The 22,782-nt window shown below is 43.8% G+C and overlaps 1 protein-coding gene across 2 annotated transcripts in view; it reads right to left on the bottom strand.

The window, feature by feature from the left end:
* The window catches only part of COL4A6 (collagen type IV alpha 6 chain), a 125,054-nt gene that overhangs the window by 4,580 nt on the left and 97,692 nt on the right, over positions 1 to 22,782 (bottom strand). For both annotated transcript variants that reach the window (XM_065077908.1, XM_065077907.1), the window contains exons 20-42: positions 21,142 to 21,246; positions 20,094 to 20,254; positions 18,940 to 19,119; positions 18,177 to 18,360; positions 13,959 to 14,030; positions 13,422 to 13,529; positions 12,133 to 12,354; positions 11,737 to 11,898; positions 9,556 to 9,726; positions 8,731 to 8,874; positions 8,333 to 8,458; positions 7,838 to 8,019; positions 7,471 to 7,534; positions 6,866 to 6,940; positions 6,351 to 6,458; positions 5,509 to 5,616; positions 5,012 to 5,083; positions 3,628 to 3,753; positions 3,154 to 3,270; positions 2,487 to 2,648; positions 1,187 to 1,285; positions 778 to 924; positions 320 to 436 (exon numbers count right to left, since the gene is read on the bottom strand). In XM_065077908.1, the coding sequence (XP_064933980.1) occupies positions 320 to 436; positions 778 to 924; positions 1,187 to 1,285; positions 2,487 to 2,648; positions 3,154 to 3,270; positions 3,628 to 3,753; positions 5,012 to 5,083; positions 5,509 to 5,616; positions 6,351 to 6,458; positions 6,866 to 6,940; positions 7,471 to 7,534; positions 7,838 to 8,019; positions 8,333 to 8,458; positions 8,731 to 8,874; positions 9,556 to 9,726; positions 11,737 to 11,898; positions 12,133 to 12,354; positions 13,422 to 13,529; positions 13,959 to 14,030; positions 18,177 to 18,360; positions 18,940 to 19,119; positions 20,094 to 20,254; positions 21,142 to 21,246 (3,012 nt within the window). The remainder of the gene's footprint in view (positions 1 to 319; positions 437 to 777; positions 925 to 1,186; positions 1,286 to 2,486; positions 2,649 to 3,153; positions 3,271 to 3,627; positions 3,754 to 5,011; positions 5,084 to 5,508; positions 5,617 to 6,350; positions 6,459 to 6,865; positions 6,941 to 7,470; positions 7,535 to 7,837; positions 8,020 to 8,332; positions 8,459 to 8,730; positions 8,875 to 9,555; positions 9,727 to 11,736; positions 11,899 to 12,132; positions 12,355 to 13,421; positions 13,530 to 13,958; positions 14,031 to 18,176; positions 18,361 to 18,939; positions 19,120 to 20,093; positions 20,255 to 21,141; positions 21,247 to 22,782) is intronic.

Raw genomic sequence — 22,782 nt, 5'->3', positions numbered from 1 at the left:
TGTTCACTGTGGATGTCACTTTGCTCTTTTAGATGTTCAAGATGTCTCCCACATCCACAAAACAACAAAACCAAAAGATGTTCAGAACTCTACCAAGGGAAACACCAGCAGCAACAGACAACAGACAACCACACGTGACATAATCCTCCTCACCGAAGATTCAAATTACTTCATTGCAGATGCAAGACACAATATAAGGCACAACACCTGGTTTCCTAAGGTAAGCGGGTGGTGGGAAGAGTATCTGCAGAACCTGCAGGCAAACGGAGTTCTACTGGTCGCTTCTTTCTGATCTGTGCTCCCCAAAGCACAAAATTACCTTCAAATCCTTGTGGCCCTGGTGCACCCGGAGGTCCTGGATCTCCAACTATGCCCGGTGTTCCAGGCAAACCATCACGTCCTTTCAAGCCAGACCTTCCTGGCAGACCTTTTGAACCTGAAATTAAATACAATTATTTATATCATTATTTCGTCATACTAATGCCTTCATTCCTGCAATCATGTTCCAGAAGAGAAATACGTTGTCAGCAGCCATGTTGAGAGGTCACTCTTCAACAGCTGTGGTTACAAACAACTCACTCCACAAGGGGATTCTACATGATCTGATTGTCTGTTGAAGGATCAAGAGGTGCAGCTGAACATTAAGCAAGGCTGAAAATGCAGCACTGAGATCTGGGATGAGCTACTGATCTCGGTCTGAAGCCACATCAGACCTAAGATTCAGGTTTCCATCTGGTGACTGTGAAAGCATTTCAGTGATCCAAGTGTACGTTTTACCTGGTTTTCCAGCTGGGCCCTGGAATCCATGATCTCCATCAAAGCCAGGGACACCATCTATTCCTGGCAGGCCAGGTAAGCCTGCAGGGGCTGTGATTTCTTCTGGCTGGGGGGTTATACCTGGAGCCCCTTGTCGGCCAGGGAGACCTGCACACAGTGCAAATGAAAGTGTAAGCACCTCATAGAAACTTCACAGTTCTGAAGATAATACTGACAAAAGAATTAAATCTGCCTTAGTACATCAGCACCGGCTATCTTTGTAAAAAGTGGTAAAAAGCTCTTTCTAATTTATTTCAATCTCTAAGAAACTAAGAGTTCCCCAAATAAGTCCATTCAAGGGAGCTCTGAAATGTTTCCCAGCCAAAGCATGTGCAATGAAGTACAGGTTTTCAAATCCCCCAGCACTCACCTCGATGGCCCATTTCACCTTTCAGCCCGGGGTGACCAGGGTCCCCTGCAGGCCCGTCTTTACCTGGCATCCCCATAAGGCCAGGGTCCCCTCTTATACCTGCAAAGACACACAGCTAAAGATCTCAGGGGCTGAGCACAGGGTCCTGATTCTTCTCCACAGCTGGGGCACTGAGAAACATACTGATGGCAGCAGTGGCAACAGCATTTCAGCTCTGAGAAGGAGGCGACCACAACCCTTAAGGAACTCTGACCATTCTGATGGTCAGAATGGCTGCAGAGCCTCAACACAAGAATTTTCATGGCTACATAATTACACTTTATTGAAAGCATTCTTCTCTTCCTTGGGTAACCCAGGGAAAGTGGAGAGTACACAACTTTTCTGTTTGAATCCATCTCTATGCACAGGTCAGAGGGGTGGGCAGCTGCTGGCCTACAAAGACAGCGTACAGTTCTTCACCTGGCAATGGTTCTCTGTCGTTTCCTGGCCTTTGAGCTCTGCAGTCTCTCTGAAACCTTGCTAGCAGAGCTCTTGTTTGCAGCTGCCCTCTGGTCTCCTTTGGCAGAGAGCAAAGAGAGAGCAACCTGCTCACTGCCTTAGCCTGGAACAAGATCTCTTAACTCCTACAATCCTCTTAGCTTCTTGTGGAGACCTAAATCCAGCACACTGTGCCCCTCAGCATACATAACAGGTGGGGTGGAACAGCATCTCCAGCCTTTGCCTAGACAGTATATGCAACTGAGTAACTGTAGTCAACAAGCACGCCACCGGTGCATGTGGACATCACGGGAAGGGAAGGGAAGGGAAGGGAAGGGAAGGGAAGGGAAGGGAAGGGAAGGGAAGGGAAGGGAAGGGAAGGGAAGGGAAGGGAAGGGAAGGGAAGGGAAGGGAAGGGAAGGGAAGGGAAGGGAAGGGAAGGGAAGGGAAGGGAAGGGAAGGGAAGGGAAGGGAAGGGAAGGGAAGGGAAGGGAAGGGAAGGGAAGGGAAGGGAAGGGAAGGGAAGGGAAGGGAAGGGAAGGGAAGGGAAGGGAAGGGAAGGGAAGGGAAGGGAAGGGAAGGGAAGGGGAATCAAAAGGGACACACTGCAGGGCACCTGGAACTGGCCTCATTTTGCTGCTTTTGTAGTCAGTAGGTAAAACCTGCATGGGTCAAAAGGGCAGACTTGGACGGCAAACTCAGCTGTGCTCACACCTGCACGAGGACTCGATCCAAAGCAGCCACACTAACCACACAACAGCCATTCCTACTGTCAAGGTGACAGCTGCCAAGCCCCACCCAGACCCTTTCAAGGCAAGATTACCTTTCAATCCAGATGCTCCAGGGAGTCCAATTGGACCAGTGGGTCCCACATCACCCTTAATGCCTCGCAAGCCAAGAACACCAGGGAAACCTGGATTGCCTGTGTCACCTTGGTCAGAAGCTGGGCCAGGGGGCCCTCGTGGTCCTGGAGGACCTGGAAGACCTAGAGACAACAGGAGTAATTAGCACAATCTGCTCCTCGGGCAAAGGAAAAACTGAGTCTACTCTCAGTGTGTCTTTCTAGAGGACAGTCATGGTTCAGGTGTCTGTATTTTTCAGGGGTGTCCTCTTCCTGAAGGAAAAGAACCAGACCCCACCTGCTTAGCTCTCATAAACTTTAAAATCCTTGTAACCACAGTAATTTAGCTTTGAATGCCAGGCCTGAGCATAGCCCTGGTGCCACCTGGTAGCTAGCCTGGTGACTCAGCTGTTCCCTAGGAGAACATGAGCAGTGGCCTCAAATCTTTGGCTAGGGAAAGGTCGAGAGTATCAGCCTCTCCGACAAGGCTGTGAGGTACTGAATGGGTATCAACACCACCATCACAAATCTTTCCAACTATATTTGCTGTCGACCCCTAGAGCAAATGCTTCTTATGTACCTCTGAGTAGCAATGAAGCTTTGTTGCCTCCCAGCTCACACACTCTCCTTAAAAGGCATCTCTTCATACCTGAGCTCCCATCAGTTCCTGGAAGGCCAGCATCCCCGGGTCTGCCACGTATGTCAGAAGGAAGAGAAGCTCCGGGTGTTCCTGGCAAGCCAGGCAGTCCCACAGGACCAGGAGGACCTACAATAAGAAATACAAAGTGAGAGAGTGTACCCAAAGCTCTTCAGTGATCGTCCCAGACATGGACAGAAGTAGTGGTTGAGTAGTGTTTATATTGAGGAGAACAAAGAGACATCTCAGTACATGCAGGAAAAAATATTTTGCTGTTCAGGAGAGGTATAGACACAGTGAGAACTATATAACCAACAGTTTCTCAAACATATAGCCACATCGCAGATTTAACGTGTAGCTGTCAAACTACTATCACCTCTGTGGCTTTAGGAGTTCTCTTTGGTAATTCTGCTGGTGACTGATGATGCAACCCATTAACCTGAGCTACAATACATCCTGCTGGGCTTCCAGAATGTCAGTATTTACCCATGTCTCCTGACGAGCCTTTTGGTCCAGGGAATCCTGGAGCTCCTCTACCCAAGCCTGGAGAACCTTCTTCACCCTTTGGACCTGGGAGACCTGCGGGGCCTTTCAGTCCAGCTTCACTCAGACCTAATTAAACATGGTTAACAAAGACAAGAGAGCCTATTTAAATTGCCTAATTGCAGTTAAATTATTACACAAATTGAGTTGTAATTAAAAAAATTAGCTATTTACTATTCTCTCTGCTGTTTTCAGCAGAGCAACAGAAAGATTTGGTGCCTCATGTGCTATTCTGGTTGTGCAGAGTGAATTTAAACAATCTGCAAGATGCTGAGAGAGAAGTGTATGACTGTTCTGGTCTTCCCACAAGCTCCTGCACAAGGCTCTGAACAGGATTTCCCTGCCAGACTGTATGCTGTGTCTCTCAAAAGGATGCAACATAGACTCAGGCTTCTGGTCTTTAAATAATCTAGTGGGCTACATGCTCCAACACGGACAGACCAGTTTCCACATCCCACTGCAGAAGACACACTGAGGCACAAGCGGTGCAGGGCAGGGGCTCCCCAGAAGAGCTGCAGGGACATGTTCCTCACGTCACTCTGGTAGAGGAAACACTACGCAGCTCTCTCAGATATGAAAATTGTGGAGGATCTATATGCTACAAATCATTACCTTCCATAGAAAACACAAGTATCGTTTCAGTTGTACACATCAAGATTGTTTGTCCATTTTTATGCATAAAATGTCTGCCACAAATTTTAAGTGCTGCTTTACGAGATGACTTTAACTAAACATGTCTCTTTGGAAAGGTCTTTCTCCACCTCTTTACATTTAGTAAAACACTGTTTGCAAAACAGAAGCATGTTCTATTTCATATAGTTAAGAATACAAAACCAACCAACAAACAAAAAAAACAGCAGAAGCTTCCCAAAAGCAAAATCCAGTAACTGATCAAGGATTCTGATTTTACTGATGTCTTTTTCTTGAGCTCCACAAAATTGGGGGCTACGGAGAGCAGTAAGGAAACATGCCATCACTAAGCCCAACTCACAGCAAGCATTTGATGCTGCCCTGCTAAAATCAAACACCCATTAGAATGGAAGAGTTCTGTGATTTCATTCCATCGGCTTTCCAGCAGTGACATAGTCCTTCAGGAATACAAGGACAACAATCACCAGAAAAGCCTTTTCACTCCACAGGCTGCATCCTGTTCTTACTGGCATCAAAGAAAAATTTGCTCATGCTCATTCAGTATCCTGAGGTTTTTCCTCACGTTATAATTAAATCCAGACCCAGGTGAAACAGGGGAATTTTGTGGGGACCACTGCTCTCATGATGGACCAGTGTGTGCATTTCCCCAGCTATGACACTTCTACTACTCCATTACCTGGTGTTCCAGGAGACCCCTTTGTGCCTGGCAAGCCATTCAGACCATTTAAACCCGGAAATCCATGAAACCCTGAAGAGACATTGGGAACACGCAAGTGAACAAATAAGCAAATAATCTAGCTAGGTGGAAATGCATACGATGTTTCATGGAGACTGCAACACGTATGAGAAATCTGACACATGGGGCAACACCATATGTAAAGTTTTCCTTCACGCAGGACCCCCTCCATGGAAATTTTTCCCACTGCTCTCATGGGTTTTAGCCTCAGTGAACTGCCAGTGACCCAAATCAAGCGAGAGACTCTCCCCTTCCAACCACTCCTCTGCTCATTTCTAGCAGCTGGTGCCTGCACCAGCATAGCCAAGAAATGAGCTGATTTCCCACGCACAGCTGGCTCACACAATGGAGAGCTGCCTGCCTACACTGACACACTTGGCTGAAACACCAGTTTTCTGACCCTATTGCTCCCCTCCATGTGCACACTCCAGATGTACCTTTAGGTCCAGCTGCTCCATGAGCTCCAGGGAATCCGACAGATCCTGGCTGCCCTGGAGGTCCTGGTGGCCCAGGGGTTCCTCTCAGCCCAGCATTTCCAGGGATTCCTGAAAACAAGCAGAAAAATGTTCCTGTACCACAGATCCAGGCTGGAACAGCTCACAGCTTCCATCTTGCGGCTCCTTAACTCCTAAGATGGGTGAATAAATTACTATGTAGATAAAGCAAAATGAGATCCAAACCTCTCCTCACTACCACTACTGGCATAGCACTTATCAAACTATTTACTTGACAGCTTTATTTATAAGTCATAGCAATGACATTCTTCATCATCCACCAAGTGACACACTGGAACAGTTCACATACTGCATAACTAATTAAATTGGTTTTCAAACAAAATATTCTAATAACAACTGTCACTGCCATCTTTAACCTTGAGAACAATTTGAGAATCTACCTGCTAGTTACACCACTACCCAAAGACACTTATAGCCATCCTTCTGGGTAGGTTCGGCTCTGGAGAGGGAACAGACAGAAGTGTTGCGATGGAAGATTTCAGAGCAGCCTTGCCCATAAGCAGCTGCAAAGAAGTTACTACTGCTTCTACCTGAGGTCTTCCCTATTTGTTAAAGGAATTCCTTTAGGTTTCAATGTGTGGGATTCACATGGTTGATCCACAGGATCAGTCATGATGAGACAATGTGACACCTTACACTAGTGTCAACAAAATTCCCGTCTTCTTATTTAAGCCTCAGCTAAGACAAGCCAGGCAGGGCTAAGGGAACAACCAGGTTCCACAGTCACACCATGAACTTCAGAACTTAGGTGCCTCATCCAGTACCTGCTGGTCCTTCTCGGCCAAGATCTCCTGGGCTGCCTTTGAGCCCACTGACCCCAGTGTTTCCTGGGTAGCCTGGTTCTCCCTTGGGTCCTTCTCTCCCTCTCTCTCCTGAAAGGATAAAAACAGACGACATGCCAGAGCACAAGTCAAACTGCAGGAAGGAGTGAAGAGCATAAGAAACATGTTATGTTGAGGCTGCAGCACTTGTGTCTGCTTAGCCAAGGTCTGGACTCTGGATTGGACTCCCTTGATGCCAAACACCAGTGCAAGTTCACAAGCTCCTTCTCAAGACCTGAAGTGGGACCCAGCATTAGAGTTAGGCTGCTCTCTAACATGTTCATTATCATCCAGACTTGTGCCCCACCTGGATTCCAGACTCCTCAAATCTCACTGCCAGGAGAGGGCTAAGGTATTTAAATTTATAGATCACAAAAATACCCGAATTGGGCAATGCCATCCAGCTTCATCTCTAGAATTTTACATTATTGAAGTGAGCAATCAAGGGCTAACTTTACCTGGGAAGCCCGGGTCCCCTCGCTCTCCTTTTGCTCCAGCAATACCAGGAATGCCAACAGGCTCTCCCTGGTCACCTGGAAAAGACAGACAAGGTGGGAAGGCAATTCCCTAATGGACTGTGGGGAGCAGTTTTCAGGGCTACTCAACAGCCTTGTTTATGAAAATAAACCTTGCTTACGCTTCAAATCCAAGGAGCAAACAAAGACAATAGTAAGTGACGTACTTGAGTTTGAAAATGCTTCAACAGCAACAGATGCAAATTCACCCATGTAAGTGCATGATAAGACAAATATTTATGGGTAATTGCACCACATCCTGCCCTTTATACTTTTGACACAAGGAGATGAGAGAGAAGGGTGCCTCTCGTACTGTCCAACATGCTCCACACAGTGCCGTGGCCGAACTTCCAAAAGACCATAAAGTATTCAGACATTTGGCCTGGGACTGGTCTCATCTGAATGAAGCCCCTTATGAGGAGACATGTCATTTGAAGCCAGTCACTGGAGAGCAACAGACACTTCTAGAACGCTCCTCATTCATTTCAGTCATGCATGTTAGGACTGTGTCTACTGAAAGACCACAGACACTATGGAAAATTTCTTACCCTTTGGACCAGGGAGGCCAATAGGTCCTGGGAATCCAAGTGCTCCAGTGATACCATCTGGACCCTGAAAACAAACAAACAAACAAATAGATTACACCAAACAAAACCACAAATTAGCCTTTGCTTTTTATTCTTGCTGTTCCAAGTTTGAGTCATGAGGGATAACAGACCACAAAGATGTAGGAAGGAATAGTATTTGAAGTGTCATTCAACAATATGAGCCAAATGAAAATAACCTGGAAGTTTTGTAAGGAAAAATCCTGCTTGTTTCTGCTGCTTTGCCACCAATTACACACAGCACCAATTACAACACAGGATTTTCCTGAGAGGACTCAGAGAAGATGAAGATACTTAAGAAGGTATTTACCCTGTCTCCTGGCATTCCTGGAAATCCTACGATACCATGTGTACCCTTCTGTCCCGGCAGCCCAGGCTGTCCAGGTGGACCGGGGAAGCCTGGGTCACCATGAAGACCTTTCTCTTTGCTTGCTGACCCCACTGGACCAGGGAGACCAGGCTGTCCACGGCTGCCTGGGATTCCTTTATCACCTGGGTTTACAAAAGAGTGTAATTTCATTTAATAATACAGACGTACAGCTCATTTGGGCCAACTGATTGTTACCCAGAGCTCCCCTTTAAGAGAAGGAAGGGATGATGTTAGCACTGCAGAACAGAGCTTCAAAGGAAATTTGTTTTTTCAAAATTCAGAATTGCTGTATGCAAATCATGCTAGACCGTGAATGACAGAACAGAAAACAGTAATACTGCAGGGGCCGTCAAAAGGATAGACCATGCTCGACTGAGAATAAGCACAGTTGCTGAAGAACTGACACTGGCAACTAACTACAATGTTGTGAAATACCTCTAGGTCCAGGGAATCCTCCAAGTCCAGCTAACCCAGGATCTCCTTTGTCTCCTTTGAACTGCACTGCCTGTTCTGGAAGCCCAAGAGCAGGAAGACCAGGTGGACCTACATCACCTCTGTCACCTGAAGAAATAAGAAGCCAGTAAATCTTCTTGCAAAATAATCTGAGAAAGGGTATAACATTAGAAGTTGGCAGACAAAACCAGAACTTTTCCATGTCTCCTGATGCAAATTCATCAGTAAGTGCTCAGCATCTTTGGCAACCAGGCCAAAGTATTTCACAAGGAAGAACAGAACACAGCATTTAGAAGAAAACATTAAGTACACATATCTTAGAAGAGCTTCCTATGTCCCTCTGCTGCACAGCCAGCAAAAGCCTTTCAGCTGTTTCTTACCTTTTTGACCATGGAGTCCCACAGCTCCAGGGCTCCCTTTTCCTCCAGCTGTGCCAGGAGCTCCTTTAAACCCATTCACCCCGGGGACACCCGGCAGACCTGGCATGCCAGGGAAACCAAGCAGGCCAGAAGAGCCTTTCTCGCCTGTATAGAAAAGGTGAGAAACAGAAAGGGAAAATCAGTCTCTTCTGGTATGCTGCATATCCACCTAGCTGGTAGGTAAAGGCACCATGAGTCCCCCACATCTGAGCAGTAAAACTTCATGGCACAAGCACAGCAAGGCTGCTCCCCTCGTGGGTCTCCACTCAGGGTATTTTCAACCAGCACTTTTCACTTCACCTTTGATAGCTTGGCCCTGCCCCCACTGGACAGCAAAACCCAGTCAATTTCCAAGAGAGCAACATGAAGTTGCATATTAATAGCTCTGCCACTCTCTGCCTAAAATAACGCAGAATTCTCCAAGTAGCCAGCTATTGTATTGATGCGTAATGACCATACAGATTGCAAAATTTTATTTCCCTTTCAGTTTGTGCTTCATTCTCTCCCTTCTATAAATTACACTGCTCCTCATTTCTTCAATTTTCTTGCCTTTCTATCTTGATTTGCATGATCCTTTGTCCATAAGGGTCCACGTCCTTTAAGATGGACTTCCTCTTGACCATGATTTGATAATTAAATCCATCATTTGTAATTCACAACTCAGCAGCAAAAGAAATGCATTCCAACACTAGTTGAGAAGTTGTGCTCTTCTGACAAGCTGGGCCTAAAATCAGTATTAATTAGGTTATTTTTTTGTGGACACAGTAATGTCAGGTGAACACATACCTTTTGGCGCAGGGAAACCTGGATGTCCATCTTGACCAAAAGGTCCGGGCGGCCCTAAGAATCCTCTTTCCCCAGGGGATCCTGGTGTACCATCAAGACCTGGGAAGCCTTTCATACCAGCAGGGCCTTGTGGACCCACATCCCCAGCCAAGCCTTTGGCTCCAGGAAGTCCTGAATCAATACAAAAAATAACTCCATAGATTATGTCACACAACACTAGGACAATTTGTGGACAGCTTCCCAAACTCCTTAAACACAGCATTGTTTCTAACATGACGAATGAACCTTACGGCACATGCAGCCTACTAATAGGCATAAAGCTTAGAACTGCAAAAGCATTAGTTATCTAATAAAAAAATACATATGAAGAGGGTTACTGCCTACATCACTACACAACCAGCAAGAGTGAAACCCCTTATGATGTATCGGTTTTTGTCTCCTTTACCAGGCACTCAACTGTAGCACACCAGTCTTACCTTTATCGTCACCAAGGCAGCCAAACCAGAATGGGCAGCACCATTAATGTCAGCTTCTGTGGCCTGCCCCGGCCTCTGGGTGAACCAGAGATAATCGGAGAGGCTTGTTTTGCCAAGTTTCTTTTCCACATTGGTAGCTCAAGCGTTACTTCCAAGAGCAAATAGCTCAACTAGGGGAATAAGCTTCTGCTTGTCCTGTCACAAAGCCAAGACCATATGCACTGTTTTGCTTCTAAATGTTTCAGGATGCTTCTATCTGAAGCTTTGTAATGGTTTACACAATTTTAAGTAAAGGCTCAAACCATTGAAAACAGAATGCTCAGATCCGAAGGGAGGAAGAGAAGGAAAAAGTAGGTGGCTTCTGAAAAATGGCATTTGCAGCAGTAGCACCCCATATACGAGCTTCGTTATGCTCAGGGCTTAAACTTTTTGAAGGTACAAGCCACTATTTTTAAAAGCAGAACATGAAATGGCTGCTTTATTTAAGAAGGCAAAGAAAACACACACTAAAGATCCGTATATATTAAGGATTTCCTTATAGGCTTCAGGCTTTGTTACTGTCTGAGCATTCCCACTACAATGGTTCTTTGCCTTCTGGTTTGACTAGCAATAATAAGGGGTATCACCTACAGTCAATGCAATTCTTGTAGCATTAAAAGCTAGGTTGTTAGTCCATGAGCTTTTATGCTACAGTGCATTTTCTCACCTTGACAGCCTATGTGAAGAACCCATAACCAAACAGTGTGACATCAGAAATGGAGAGTTGATGATAAATGGAATAGAAACATGGTGAAGGAGAAAACAGACAATATGTAAACAGAAAGAACAAGGGTACCAAAGAAATTAATGATTCAGAGAGACAACAGCAGCAAAAAACTTCATCATTTGGTGCTTGTCATCATAGCAATGGAAGGTTTTTAAAAACAGTTGAAGAAAAGTCATATATGGCAAACAGTCCAAAAATGTATAACAGTAAGGAGGCAAAAGCAATGTTAATGTTAAAATAAAAAAAAATGTTAAAATAAAAAAAAAAGCTTCAAAACTCTGTGATTTTCATCTCAAATGGCGTTACTGCTTTCATTCATTGATTGTCACTGTCCTCCAGCACTGTTGCTCTGCATGTCAGAACAGATGAATTATATCACAGACCATTATCTACTAATTCCCAGGTCCCTCTTTGCTTGGTTGTCAAGTCTTGCACATGCAGTTATCATGAAACACTTTAGTCTGTGCAGCTTGAGAGATACTGCTGTACTCAAGTGGTGGGTTTTTCTCCCCTTAAAGTGAAGGGCCATAAAATTCTCTTCTGCCCCAGCAACAAGAAAGAGAAGACCAAAGTGCTTGTTCTGAGAAAGCCAACCATTTTTGAATCTATTAGTCACATTCCAAGCAACCCCATATATTAGAAAGTATTTGCCATGAAAATGGCAAATGAAATTAGTCAATGATACAGCCAGCATGTAAGAGCAGAGATGTTTGAAATACTGAGACATTTAAGATGCTTTCTCCTGTCTTCCTGCTGTACTTCTTACAGCCTAGGCAGGAGGCAAAGGCTCAAATCCTGTACTCTCTTACCCCTAACCAGAGGCAGGAGCTCACCCTTAGCAAATGCCAAATCTCTCTCCCACTTAGAATCATGGAATCGCTTCCTCAGCAGTGCAGCATTCAGCTTAGCTACTTGTCTTCACCCGAAGGCATTACACACCTGGTGCTCCTGCAAGGCCAACCGACCCCATGGGTCCCGGTTTCCCCTTGATGCCAAAAGGACCTCCAGGACCGGGAGGTCCCCGCAATCCAGGGACACCCGAATATCCTGGATTACCCTGTTCGCCTTTAATACCTAGGAGGCCTGGTCTTCCATCTAACCCTGGGAACAGAGAGATGGAAGGTTACAGAACAAATAAAACAAAATTCACACTTTTAATTAAAAAGCAGATTTTAATAAAAGCCTTTGAGTTGCATCAGATTCTAAGAGAAAACCTGCAAATCGTCGCAGCTTAGAGGAATGCTAACACAATATTCTAAGGAGACTGGAAAGAGGAAAGATTTTTGAAAGAAAACCAGTCTGATATTCCCAGATACAAGCAGTATCAGTGCTTACCTTTTGGTCCTGGAAATCCAAGATCACCTGTAAGCCCTTTATCACCTGGGAGCCCAGGTCGGCCACGCTCTCCCAGGGCTCCACTCTCAGCACCAAATACATCTCCAGGAGCTCCTTTTGTTCCAGCTAAGCCTGAGGCGCCCATTTTCCCAGGCAGACCATCTGTTCCATCCAGTCCTGGAAGTCCTTGTAATCCTTGCTCTCCCCGAGGCCCAGGGAAGCCTTAGAGAAAACCAGTAAATGTCATACAGCAGAAGTACAGAATATCTGCTTCCAATAGCATCTCTAACTAAATCAACATTTTAAAAGTTTCCGTGCAAGAAAAAGTTGTTTGGCAAGTTGTAGAAGGTTTCAGTACTGAATTAGAAACAATAATTGGTGACAGAAAGTGATGAAACTGTGTAAAACAGCTAAAATATCCTTTTTTTTTTTAACAAAATAATACTTTAGGAGTATCTGGGAGCTGCAGACAGTTGCAGCTTTACAAGCTTGGTTTCACTAGATGGCAGATTAGGCAAAAAGGACAAAAAAAAGGAGGAAGATGGTAATTTCAGGCTACAGGCAGTATCTCACTACCATAATCAACCACAAAAGCTGCAAAGATTTCATATTCACCACTCCTTTCTTACTCAGCCCTCTATGCCAGACAACTTATGGCACTGTGGGACAGAAGACACTGCTGTGTGGATGTGTCACACTGCTCGGGGGTTATGTCATGAAATCAGTGACCCCATAAAGATGACATTCCCCCCTTAATTGCAGTGAAAGGATAGAGATTTCTTCAGCCATATCCAGAGAAACCTGATGGATACATAGCAACCTAGCTTTAGGAATATTCCTTCTCCACCTCTGCTGCTTGCTCTTGTATTTACACAACCATCCGAAATCCCCACAGCTAAACTGAGTCCAAACACTGTGTACAGCACGCCTGTACCACAGTACCACATGTGGGTTTTTTTACACTAAACTTGTAGTAAACCTAAACTGTAACAAAGCACATTATGATGGTCTCTGGAGAAACAAATTGTGTTGGTTGTCCTCTTTCCTTCCAGCAGCGATGTCGTATTACGGGTAGGTAACAAGTATCCTGAACATTTCTTTTGTTTTCTTCCAAGCTGCAACCATTTGCTTGCAGAAATTGCATTTGGAAGGAGCACAATCGAGCTCTCAATGGAGTGTTATGATTGTACCAGGCAGAAAAGTGGCCAAGAAGGCTGGACAACTCATTTGATAAAATATTGTACACATTAATTAGACAATAAAAAGAACTCCAGTAACTTCCCTCTTACCAGGTTCCCCTTGCAAGCCTATTATTCCTGGAGACCCTGGATGTCCTTTTGACCCATGTAATCCAGGTTGGCCTGGAATGCCTGGAAAGCCTTTGCTGCCTTTGGCACCTAAGGGTAAAAATGTATTAATAAATAATATTAATGAATGAACAGTGGAAGACAAAAACACCGCACAAGAAAATAGGATCAGACTCTTTCTGCAAAGCTAGTATTGAAAACACTCCCTGGATACACAAATTAAGCTAAATTAAGTCTCAAAGCTATGGTTGTTTCATCAGCTACAGAAACACAGAAGGAGAGGGTCTGTGTTCAGAGGCTACTTGAAAGGGAAGAAATGGTGCAGTCAGCATGGTCCCCCATGGGATTTAAGCCAGATCTCTTTGGAGAAAAAAAAAATAAACAAAAGGAACATTGTTCTGCCAATTAACTCTCTGGAATATCTATCACTTAGAGATTAATTAGTAGGTATTATCTCCCTTGCGGAACAAGTGCTTCTTGGCAGCCAGCCAGTGCACTGCAACCAGCTTGTCTCCCTACCTGGCAATCCTGGAAAGCCGGGAGTCCCTGGGGGCCCATACGCTCCAGGAACGACGCAGGGCAAGGTGATACCTAAAACAAAGAAACACTGGGGTTGCACACAGCCCCTTTCAGAGAGACGGTGAGAAGAGGAACATTTAGTATCCAGAGGTTTTTTACAGGACATATTGTAAGTGGTTGTGAGTGAACTTACACACAAACACTGCTGACTTCTCAAATGTGTAATGTCAAGGAAAAGAACGGAGGGTGGAATAGCAAGGGGTTTTTATTTCAGCCTTACTCTCCAACTGCTTCTTCTACAGTCTGTCGGACTAAGAAATAACCACGTAGCTTAAAAGTTTAACAGCAGCAAACACAACTCAGCAATTGTGAAGCTCTTTGACCGACTTCTACCTCTCTCTCAAAAAAAAGGCTCTGTACTAGCAATCCCTTTTCAGCAGAATGAAATTCATGTGGCATTATCAGAGTTGCTAGCACATCAGATTTACCTGAAAGATCTCCAACACCTCCAACATTCCTCCTTGTAGGTCACTGGCAATTTGAAGTCACATTCATGCAGTCAGAGAAATTATTATCACAAAAAATAATTCGAGACATTTCAATTCCAGAAATGCTTCCAGTTATTTTAAGAGGAATCTGTGCTAGAACTATAGAATTAGCTCCTAGGCTGTAACAGCTGGCATAGCCTTAAATCGTCATAGATACACTTCCTAAAAATGAAGATCTAAAGGACTTTAAAACTATTTATTCAGAGAGGTTACATTAAGAAGATGACTATTATACTAACGGAAATTTTGGGAAAAGAGATGGGGTTTTTTTCATTACTTAGAACACTTCTATGCACAGAGAAATGGCTGCCTAACTGCACTGGTGCTTAATATTTGCTAATTCAAATCTGGCATGAACTACAAGGCCAATTAAGAATGAGACAACCAGGTACAACAGACACATTGTTTCTCATTTCCTTACAACTGTCTTTGCAGGATCCTTCTATTCAAGCTCCATTCCCAGACTGACAAGCCAAATTTATTCATCAGCCATTCAAGAGCACTCCAAACTGTGACTGCTTTCAGTTCTAAGGAGCTAATCTGCTCTCAGTCAGGCAATGCTGGGGGTACTTCCAGCACAGCAACATGAGTTAAACACTTCTTTTCAGAAAAGATTAACATGTTCAGATGACTGAAAAATTTTCTAAATAAAAGACCCTGAGTCAAACTATTTCCTGGATAAAACCAATCAAATCAGTGAAGAAAGAAAAATCTTAATCTCAAATTCTAGCCAGTTGGGGGCTGCTAACAGGTATCAGCTCTGGTATAAAGCAACACACAAGGCTCGTGGAAAGTGAGAGGTAGCAGGGAATAAGAGGGAATGCAACCCCCAGGGTGTCTCATCTACTCACACGTTGAGGAGATGCTATGTGAATTCTGAAGGAAACACGAGAACATTTTCTACTTTGATGAGATAGAACCAAAGGTCAGTTCTCAATACACCACTTTTACCTTGATGTAAGGCATTCACTGAGAGCAAAATTAATTTCAAAGTCACTATACTCATGATAACATATCTACACAGAGTTGCAATAACACTTCCATTCTTACACAAAGCCAAGGAATGCAGCAATTCATCTTTGTAGCCAGCACAAGCTTTAAGAACAGAGCTTCCAAAACTAAAATACCCATGATCCAGCTTATGCTTTCAATGGATATGGGCACCTAGTACCATGACTGCCAACTGTAACACACACATTGGTGCCTGCACTTGGCTACGCTTTGACAGGGCATTCTTTTGTTAAGGTAAATGCTAGGGACACTAAATAAAAATTCCAGTTCTGGTCTTCTGCAATCCTGTGTGAGCCTGACGCTGAATATAAACCAGGAAGTTGAGGTTCATCTCTGAGACATTTCCTCCTCAGACACAGTGCAATAAAGAATGACATTTTTCGAAAAGCAAGCATTCAGGGCAGCCACTGGCAAGGAAAGGGAAGTTTAATTAATATTTGCATTCACATCACACGGCTTTAAGGACTGTCTTACGTGACCTTTCCAAAAACAACTCTGTACAATAGTCTGTTCTGTATTTGACATTACTAGCCAGCAGTAGGATACCTGAACAATGGGTATTTCACGTGAGGATAACTGAAAAACAAATAGGACTGTTTCCTTGTGTGTTTTGCAGAATGATGCAAGCAAGGCTTAGTGTAAAATTTATAAAAGCAAAACTTAGTGTTCCCCTCGATACTTAATATCCTACATTATCACAGTTTACACAATAATATCCCAGTATCAATGAAATTAAACAATTATTAAACCACCATGTCAGGCATAAAAACAAAATATAGGCAGTCCCAACACTTTTGAGTAATCTCATAATATCAGGTAAAATCAGCCTAGCTTTTTATAAAATACTGAGTTACTTTCCCAAAGCAAAACTGCTTCACCCTGTATTACTGCATGTGGCAGGAACTCCAGCACAATTCCTCAGTGGTAACTTCAGTAGTTACAATCTCTGTTTAATGCCTTTCCTCATTTTCACGATAAGGTCTTTCAGCCTGGGCAGTACAAGAAATTATTATTTCTTCCACCCACACACATTTCTTTAATATTAGATGAAACTTACTACATCAAAGGGCCTTTTAATATATGCAAATTATCCGTAGTATGGAGAGAATGATGCATTTGCAAGTTTTCTTATACATCTCTATGGAGGTGCAAACTGAACTGGCTAATGACTTATTCACACTTTCCCACATATTTTGTCTCTAGATACTCGTCTACAAAGGACCACTCATTGTCAGCAAAGCTTTGATGTCACGTTCATAATGAGCTGGCTTCTGATGTGCTCCACAGAGTATCTAGAGTTCACATCACGCACAGAGCATTTTACTTTTACTTATCTTACAATGCAATTTTAATTTAGTGGATTTTGTAAGAGACAATTTACCAAACAAAGTTGCAAGCATTCATAGCTATGAATTAGTAAAGCTTTTAGCATTTAGCATGTGACTTGAATTGGAAAAAGAGCTTATGCAGACTGTTCCAGGGGGACGTGAATGCTAGCTGTCTCCTCACCCCGTAACAACACCCAGCATGACACTGATGTGAGGTAACATGCCACCCGGCATGTCTGTGCAACCTCCCCGGTGCTGTTCTGGGCTGGCTCTCACCTCCCTCTGGGTCTGAGATTTCCCCGCCAACTCCTTGCACTGCTCAGAGCATCAGTTTATCAGTCCATAAACCTGTGCAACAATATTATGCTTGCAAATATATTATTGATTCTGCATTATTGGTACTGACTGCATTATAAACCTACAAGCCCAATTATACACAGAATGGGAAATATACCAAAAATCAGCAGCAGCATAGAAAAAAACACTGTTTACCTTAAACTACACCTAAATGGCTGACCTGGAATCAAGACATTGGGACTAGCTCTGTGCAGTCATTTTGTTATGAAAACATCTTCCATAAATGTTTAGACATATGACTTCCCATCTAACTCAGTTTGAACGCTGAGAATGAACACAGAACATTGCACATGAAAAATTATCAAATCTACATTTACTGGCTTTATCACTTGTCATTATGGTATGCTTTAGGTACACATAATGACAAACCAACTGATCCAAACTGTACGACCTCAGGGAAGCACATCACCCAGAGCTGACTGCATTGTCATGACTGAACTCCACAGCCATCACGGCAATGTCTTATTCACCGTACGCTCACACGTACAATGTACTACAGTTTCTTCTTTAAAAAAAAATTTAAAATCTGTAGCCCTTCTTATTTGAATAACAGTAGTAGTTCTGAAAACTGAGTCAGAAGTCTCAGCTGCCGGTGAGTTACTGTGTTTACCTGGACAAGGAAGTAGGTTGTGCTCATTAAAAACCTAATTTTATCAATTTTCCTAACTGCCTTTGGTGTAAAATGGTTCTCCACCAACAGTGAGTAGCTCCATCCAACATTCTTAGTATATGAGTACTGTCTGAGTATTTGTTGCTTATTATCTGTGTCCTCCTGAGCATGACAACTTGAGAAAACTGTGGCTGCTGTGTGAGCTCTGGTGGGCCCACAAACCAGTTTCCATTATTTTAAAGAGCAATCTTTAATCTGATGCAATCTTCTGGGCTGGCTACAACCAGAGCAGTAAGCTGAGTGCCATTTGGCTTGCAGCAGCTTTGCACCTTTTCAAACTAAGGGCAGACTCAGCAACACCTACCTGGAGGGCCTGGAAGACCTGCTTGTCCTGGAAACCCATCCATTCCCGGGTCACCTGCTGGCCCACGAACTCCACTAGGACCTGGATATCCAACGCCAGGAGAACCAGTTTCTCCACGATGGCCCTTGGAGCCAGGCAATCCTGGCAGCCCTTTTTCACCTGGGAAACCTAGCGCGCCATCACCCTGTGCACAGAAAAGACAGTCACAGCTGGAAACCAAAGAAATGTAGAAAGAATACACACCACTATCATTTTAACAAACGCGTAAGAGTTTGGCTGGTTCTGTGCAAGGTGCAGATGGGCCTGGGAAGGTACATGGAAACTACTGTAAATTATCCATCACTATTTCAAAATGAAATAAAACTCAGTGACTATTAAAAATAATATTTTACATTGTATTTGCCAAAATACATATTTGAAAGATATATACTTTCTTTTTAATTAAAAAGATTCTCACGTGACTTTTCTAAGATTTGACCCACAGTTATGCCTACAGTATCTTTCATCTTCTAGGACACAACATAAAACAGCATTACAGACTACCCCACTACTGGAATTTTATCTTTTGACTGGCTAGCCAGAAGTTTAATGAGCACCAATTATTAATCCCGACCAAGACAAATTTGTGCTCAGGGACTGTGAGCTTTTTATGTATTTGGAGACTTGCCACAAGGCTAATCAGGACTAGTAAGCCAAGCCTTTCTATTGCCTCTGCTCCTTACTTCAATTCTGAAGCACTGCTGCTAAATTAACCGGAACTTACTGGAGGGCCTGGTGGGCCTGGCAAGCCTGGGAGTCCATCCCTGCCAGGGGTTCCTGGGATGCCCGAAGGTCCTCTGGGTGCCGTTGCACCAGGGTCCCCACGGGCACCTTTGCCTGTTGCGTAGGACGAATCCCCTTTTTCTCCCTTAAGGCCTGGAAGGCCTGGCTGACCAGCCGAAGCCTGCGCACCAAAACATAGAGAAATAAGAATATGAATGTGCATAGCAAAGGCATTGCTGCTTAAAAATGTCATGAGGATAGGACATAATGACTGGAGCTAGAAACAACTGCCAAAGGGTTTCCTACTGTATACATTACATTAAAAAAAAAAAAAAAAAAAAAGAGGTTTAATTATTTCCAAATGTTTAAATATTTAAATCAAGTCACTATTGCCAAAGCCTAGCGTGTAGCACCACAGTGACAGCAATGCTGGATGGCATCTGGGAACATTATATCACTCATGATATAACAGGGCCCAAGTATTGAACGTTCTTCCTTGTTACTTGGTGTGTTGTATTTACTGACATGGATAAAGATACTCTGAGGACAAAAGACTGGTATCTTCATGGACTATGATTTTCAAAAGTGAATGCTGCCAATGAGCAATGCTCAGCACTTTGGAAAATCCTGTTTGTTATGGTTGCTGTTTCACATAAAACACAGCTCAACTCTCCTAATGCATTTAGCATACAGCAGCTGAGAAGGAGACGGCATCTATGGCACACAGTTTTTATAGCTACGAGCAATGATGTGGAAAGACCTCACCATTCCATTTTTCAGGTCTTCTCTCCATGCAGATGTGTATCTGCTTCCCCAGCCAGCCCTCACTTAGGAAGAGCCCTGGGTCTAATCCATGCACGCGTACAGCCAAGAAGCCCTGGGATGAGTAATCGTTACTGTTTTCCTCTTGACTGCTAAACATGCAATACTCAGAACTTAATAACCATTTCTCCTGTTTTTATAGGTGATAATTTCTCTACTTTCAGCTTCTTTTCACATATCAGTTTCAGGGTTGCTTTTTTTTTTTAATCCAAACAAGTAGAAGAATTTATGCAAAAAATGTGTTGCTTTCACTGCAGTCAACAGCAGCCATTGCACACGGACACTGTTTCTCCCTTAATTTGTGACAACCAGTATAAACTCTTCCTGCCTTACCGCAGGGCCTCGCAGTCCTGGTGCACCCACAGTGCCTGGGTCTCCACCAATGCCCTTACTCCCCGGCACACCAGGGCCTCCCGACGGACCTGCTGGACCTGAGATGCCTTTTAGACCAACTCTTGTAACTCCTCCATCACAGGCACAATCACCTGCCTCTCCTGGAAAATACAGTCAACACTCCAAACTCAGTTTCATTTGGATAAAGACGCTTTTCAGTTCCAAAAGCTCCAGAAGCAGTATTTGATTCCATTAGCACAAAGCCATTCTCCCAGGATTTGATTTTGTGCCTGCTCCGTTCAGGTGATGTGAGCGTCAAGCAACTGGAGCTTGGGTTTTGTCCAGGTTAATTTCTATGCAATACCCACAACCAAATTACCATGTGCAGCATGAACCTCAGCACTTCTTCCGAAAGGTTTAGACTCTCCTAAATAGATGGTTTTAGGACAGATTTCTTGTGGGTTTTTTTTTGAGAGAGATAGTTATATGTCACAGAAAACAAGTTCATACTCCCACTCACAGTAGGTTACAATGACCTGCAGCTGCATATCTTCATATTTCCCTGAATCATAACTGGCCATGGATCCAAACAAAGCACAGTGATGTCTGCATCATTGTGGCTTTTGCTGCTGGTTCTATCATACAACAAGACCCAAATTCTCATCATTTTTAGCACAGAACAGAATAAAATTGAGTTTCTCTGTCATTTCCAGCCCGTATTGCAAAAAGCAGTGAACAAGATTTTATTTCCAAATCTCATTACGCCTTATGGTTTTAAGGTATAACCTAGCTAATTTTCTGGGTATGACATATTTATCTGCTCATTTGCCTGAGCAGGGTAGGAAGTAGGAAACAGGATTTTGCTGGCAGTGCCGGGCACAAGTCCCTCTAAATTGTAAAGGCCGTTGGCTTCTTCAATCCGCCTCAACCTCCTGCGATTTGTCATAAAGACACTTCCACCTCATCCCTTAGGACATGAACCACACGTAAATAACTTTCTGATGCCCAATGACTGCTGAAAGGCTGTTCCAAAACAAGAGTCAATTACCTTTGTACCCCTTGGGACCCAAAGCTCCTGGCAGCCCTCTTTGTCCGGGCTCCCCTGGGACCCCAGGCCTTCCATCCAGGATTGTGGCTGGGAGGGATGAAGGGCCTACAAGCAGAAAGCAAGCAAGCAAAAGCCATGAGAAGGCTAGATTTCCAGCTCACTAATTACTTACAATGTCCGTTATACAACTGAGAGAAATGGCACCCGAGCAAACTGCAACCGTGGAAGTTACACAAGGAGATGGAACTTGGTTGACAGCACAGGCTGCAGCCCTCGGCCAGCTGTTGGCTTCCAGCTTCTCATAGAGCAAAGCAAAAGATCTCACAATGTGGATGCAACAGTTTCATTCCTCTACTGCTCTACCATTGCACTTTTTCAAAGACTTAACGGCTCGTTGAAGAACTAACCGAACTGTGAACAGGTTGTATAAAGAAGGGCAAATGACTTAGTTCATGGCAGATGTGCTTTTACAGCTCTGGGAGAAGCAGAGTTTCATATGGATAGAAGCTGAAGGCACAAATCAGAGCATTGGTGATGGTGATGACTGGCTATTTCCCTTTCTGTTGGCACAGAAGCTATCATGTAAGAGCAGTGTCATGGCTGCTGCTGGCATGGTAGAGTCATCCCCAGGGCCACTTGCCTTCTGCAGAGCTCCTCAACTTCTCATTAAGTTGCTGCAGCTCAAAAAAAGAGAGCAAATGGCAAAAAGGTTAAGTGGACTTTCCCTGTCCCTCGCTTTATGACTGCAGGATTATTTTCTATATCTCTTTATATGCTGAATAGAACGAAACATGAGCTGACAGTAGCAGCAGTGGAAAGTGATCTACCATAAACTACTGTGTCTGAAAACCCTTCCCCTCAGCGACAGCAGTAAGATGGAGTGCTGACCAGCACCCGCTGGTGTTCCATGCAAACAAACTGCAACCCTCAGCTAAAAACAGCTACAGGAGCTTTACAGACTCTGCAGAAAAATGAGCTGGATTTGATTAGCAAACAGTTATTGACAACGGGACACTGATTTCTTCTCCACAGAAAATCATTTCATCAGACCATGTTCATTGGCTCCATTGCTGGAGTGTGCCCTGTTTTGAAAGGCTGGCTCTCAAAAATAAAACAGGCTGTTTGAACTCAGTTTATGGCAGAATGGTAAAACGCAAGGTTTGTGTAAAATCAACCCTTTTCCTGTAACACTCGATCTCTGAGGAAAACAGAACAATGCATGATTAATTCATTCAGGGTATCCACACAAATGACCATGTACAAATAAAATCAGATTTCCTTAGGTCTGAAAATTATCTCTTCAGTCATCCTATCTGACACCTGGTACCCAAAATACGTACTCACAAGACAAGACGTTTACCCCAGGTGTTCACAAGGTCATGGTCTGTTCTTTATCTAAACCAGTAGAAGATGAGCCTAGAACTTCAAAGTCCTCTGTATCATAAATTGTGTCTAGATAACCTTGTGCTTCAGTCTCTCAGGCTACCACTCTAACAATTACTAGCTGTATTCTCTTACTTCAGAGGGGTGGCTGCTTATGTATATAGTTAAGGTTGTGAGTTACAATCACAGTGAGGTGTCAACTGAACATCTAAGGTTTACAGACAAAAAGTCCTCACTTGCAAATAAATAAATATATAA

This window comes from Columba livia, chromosome 12, assembly GCF_036013475.1.
Source record: "Columba livia isolate bColLiv1 breed racing homer chromosome 12, bColLiv1.pat.W.v2, whole genome shotgun sequence".
Taxonomy (NCBI): Eukaryota; Metazoa; Chordata; class Aves; order Columbiformes; family Columbidae; genus Columba; species Columba livia.
The sequence above is the reverse complement of the archived record's forward strand: the minus strand, read 5'-3'. Positions and strand labels throughout refer to the sequence as shown.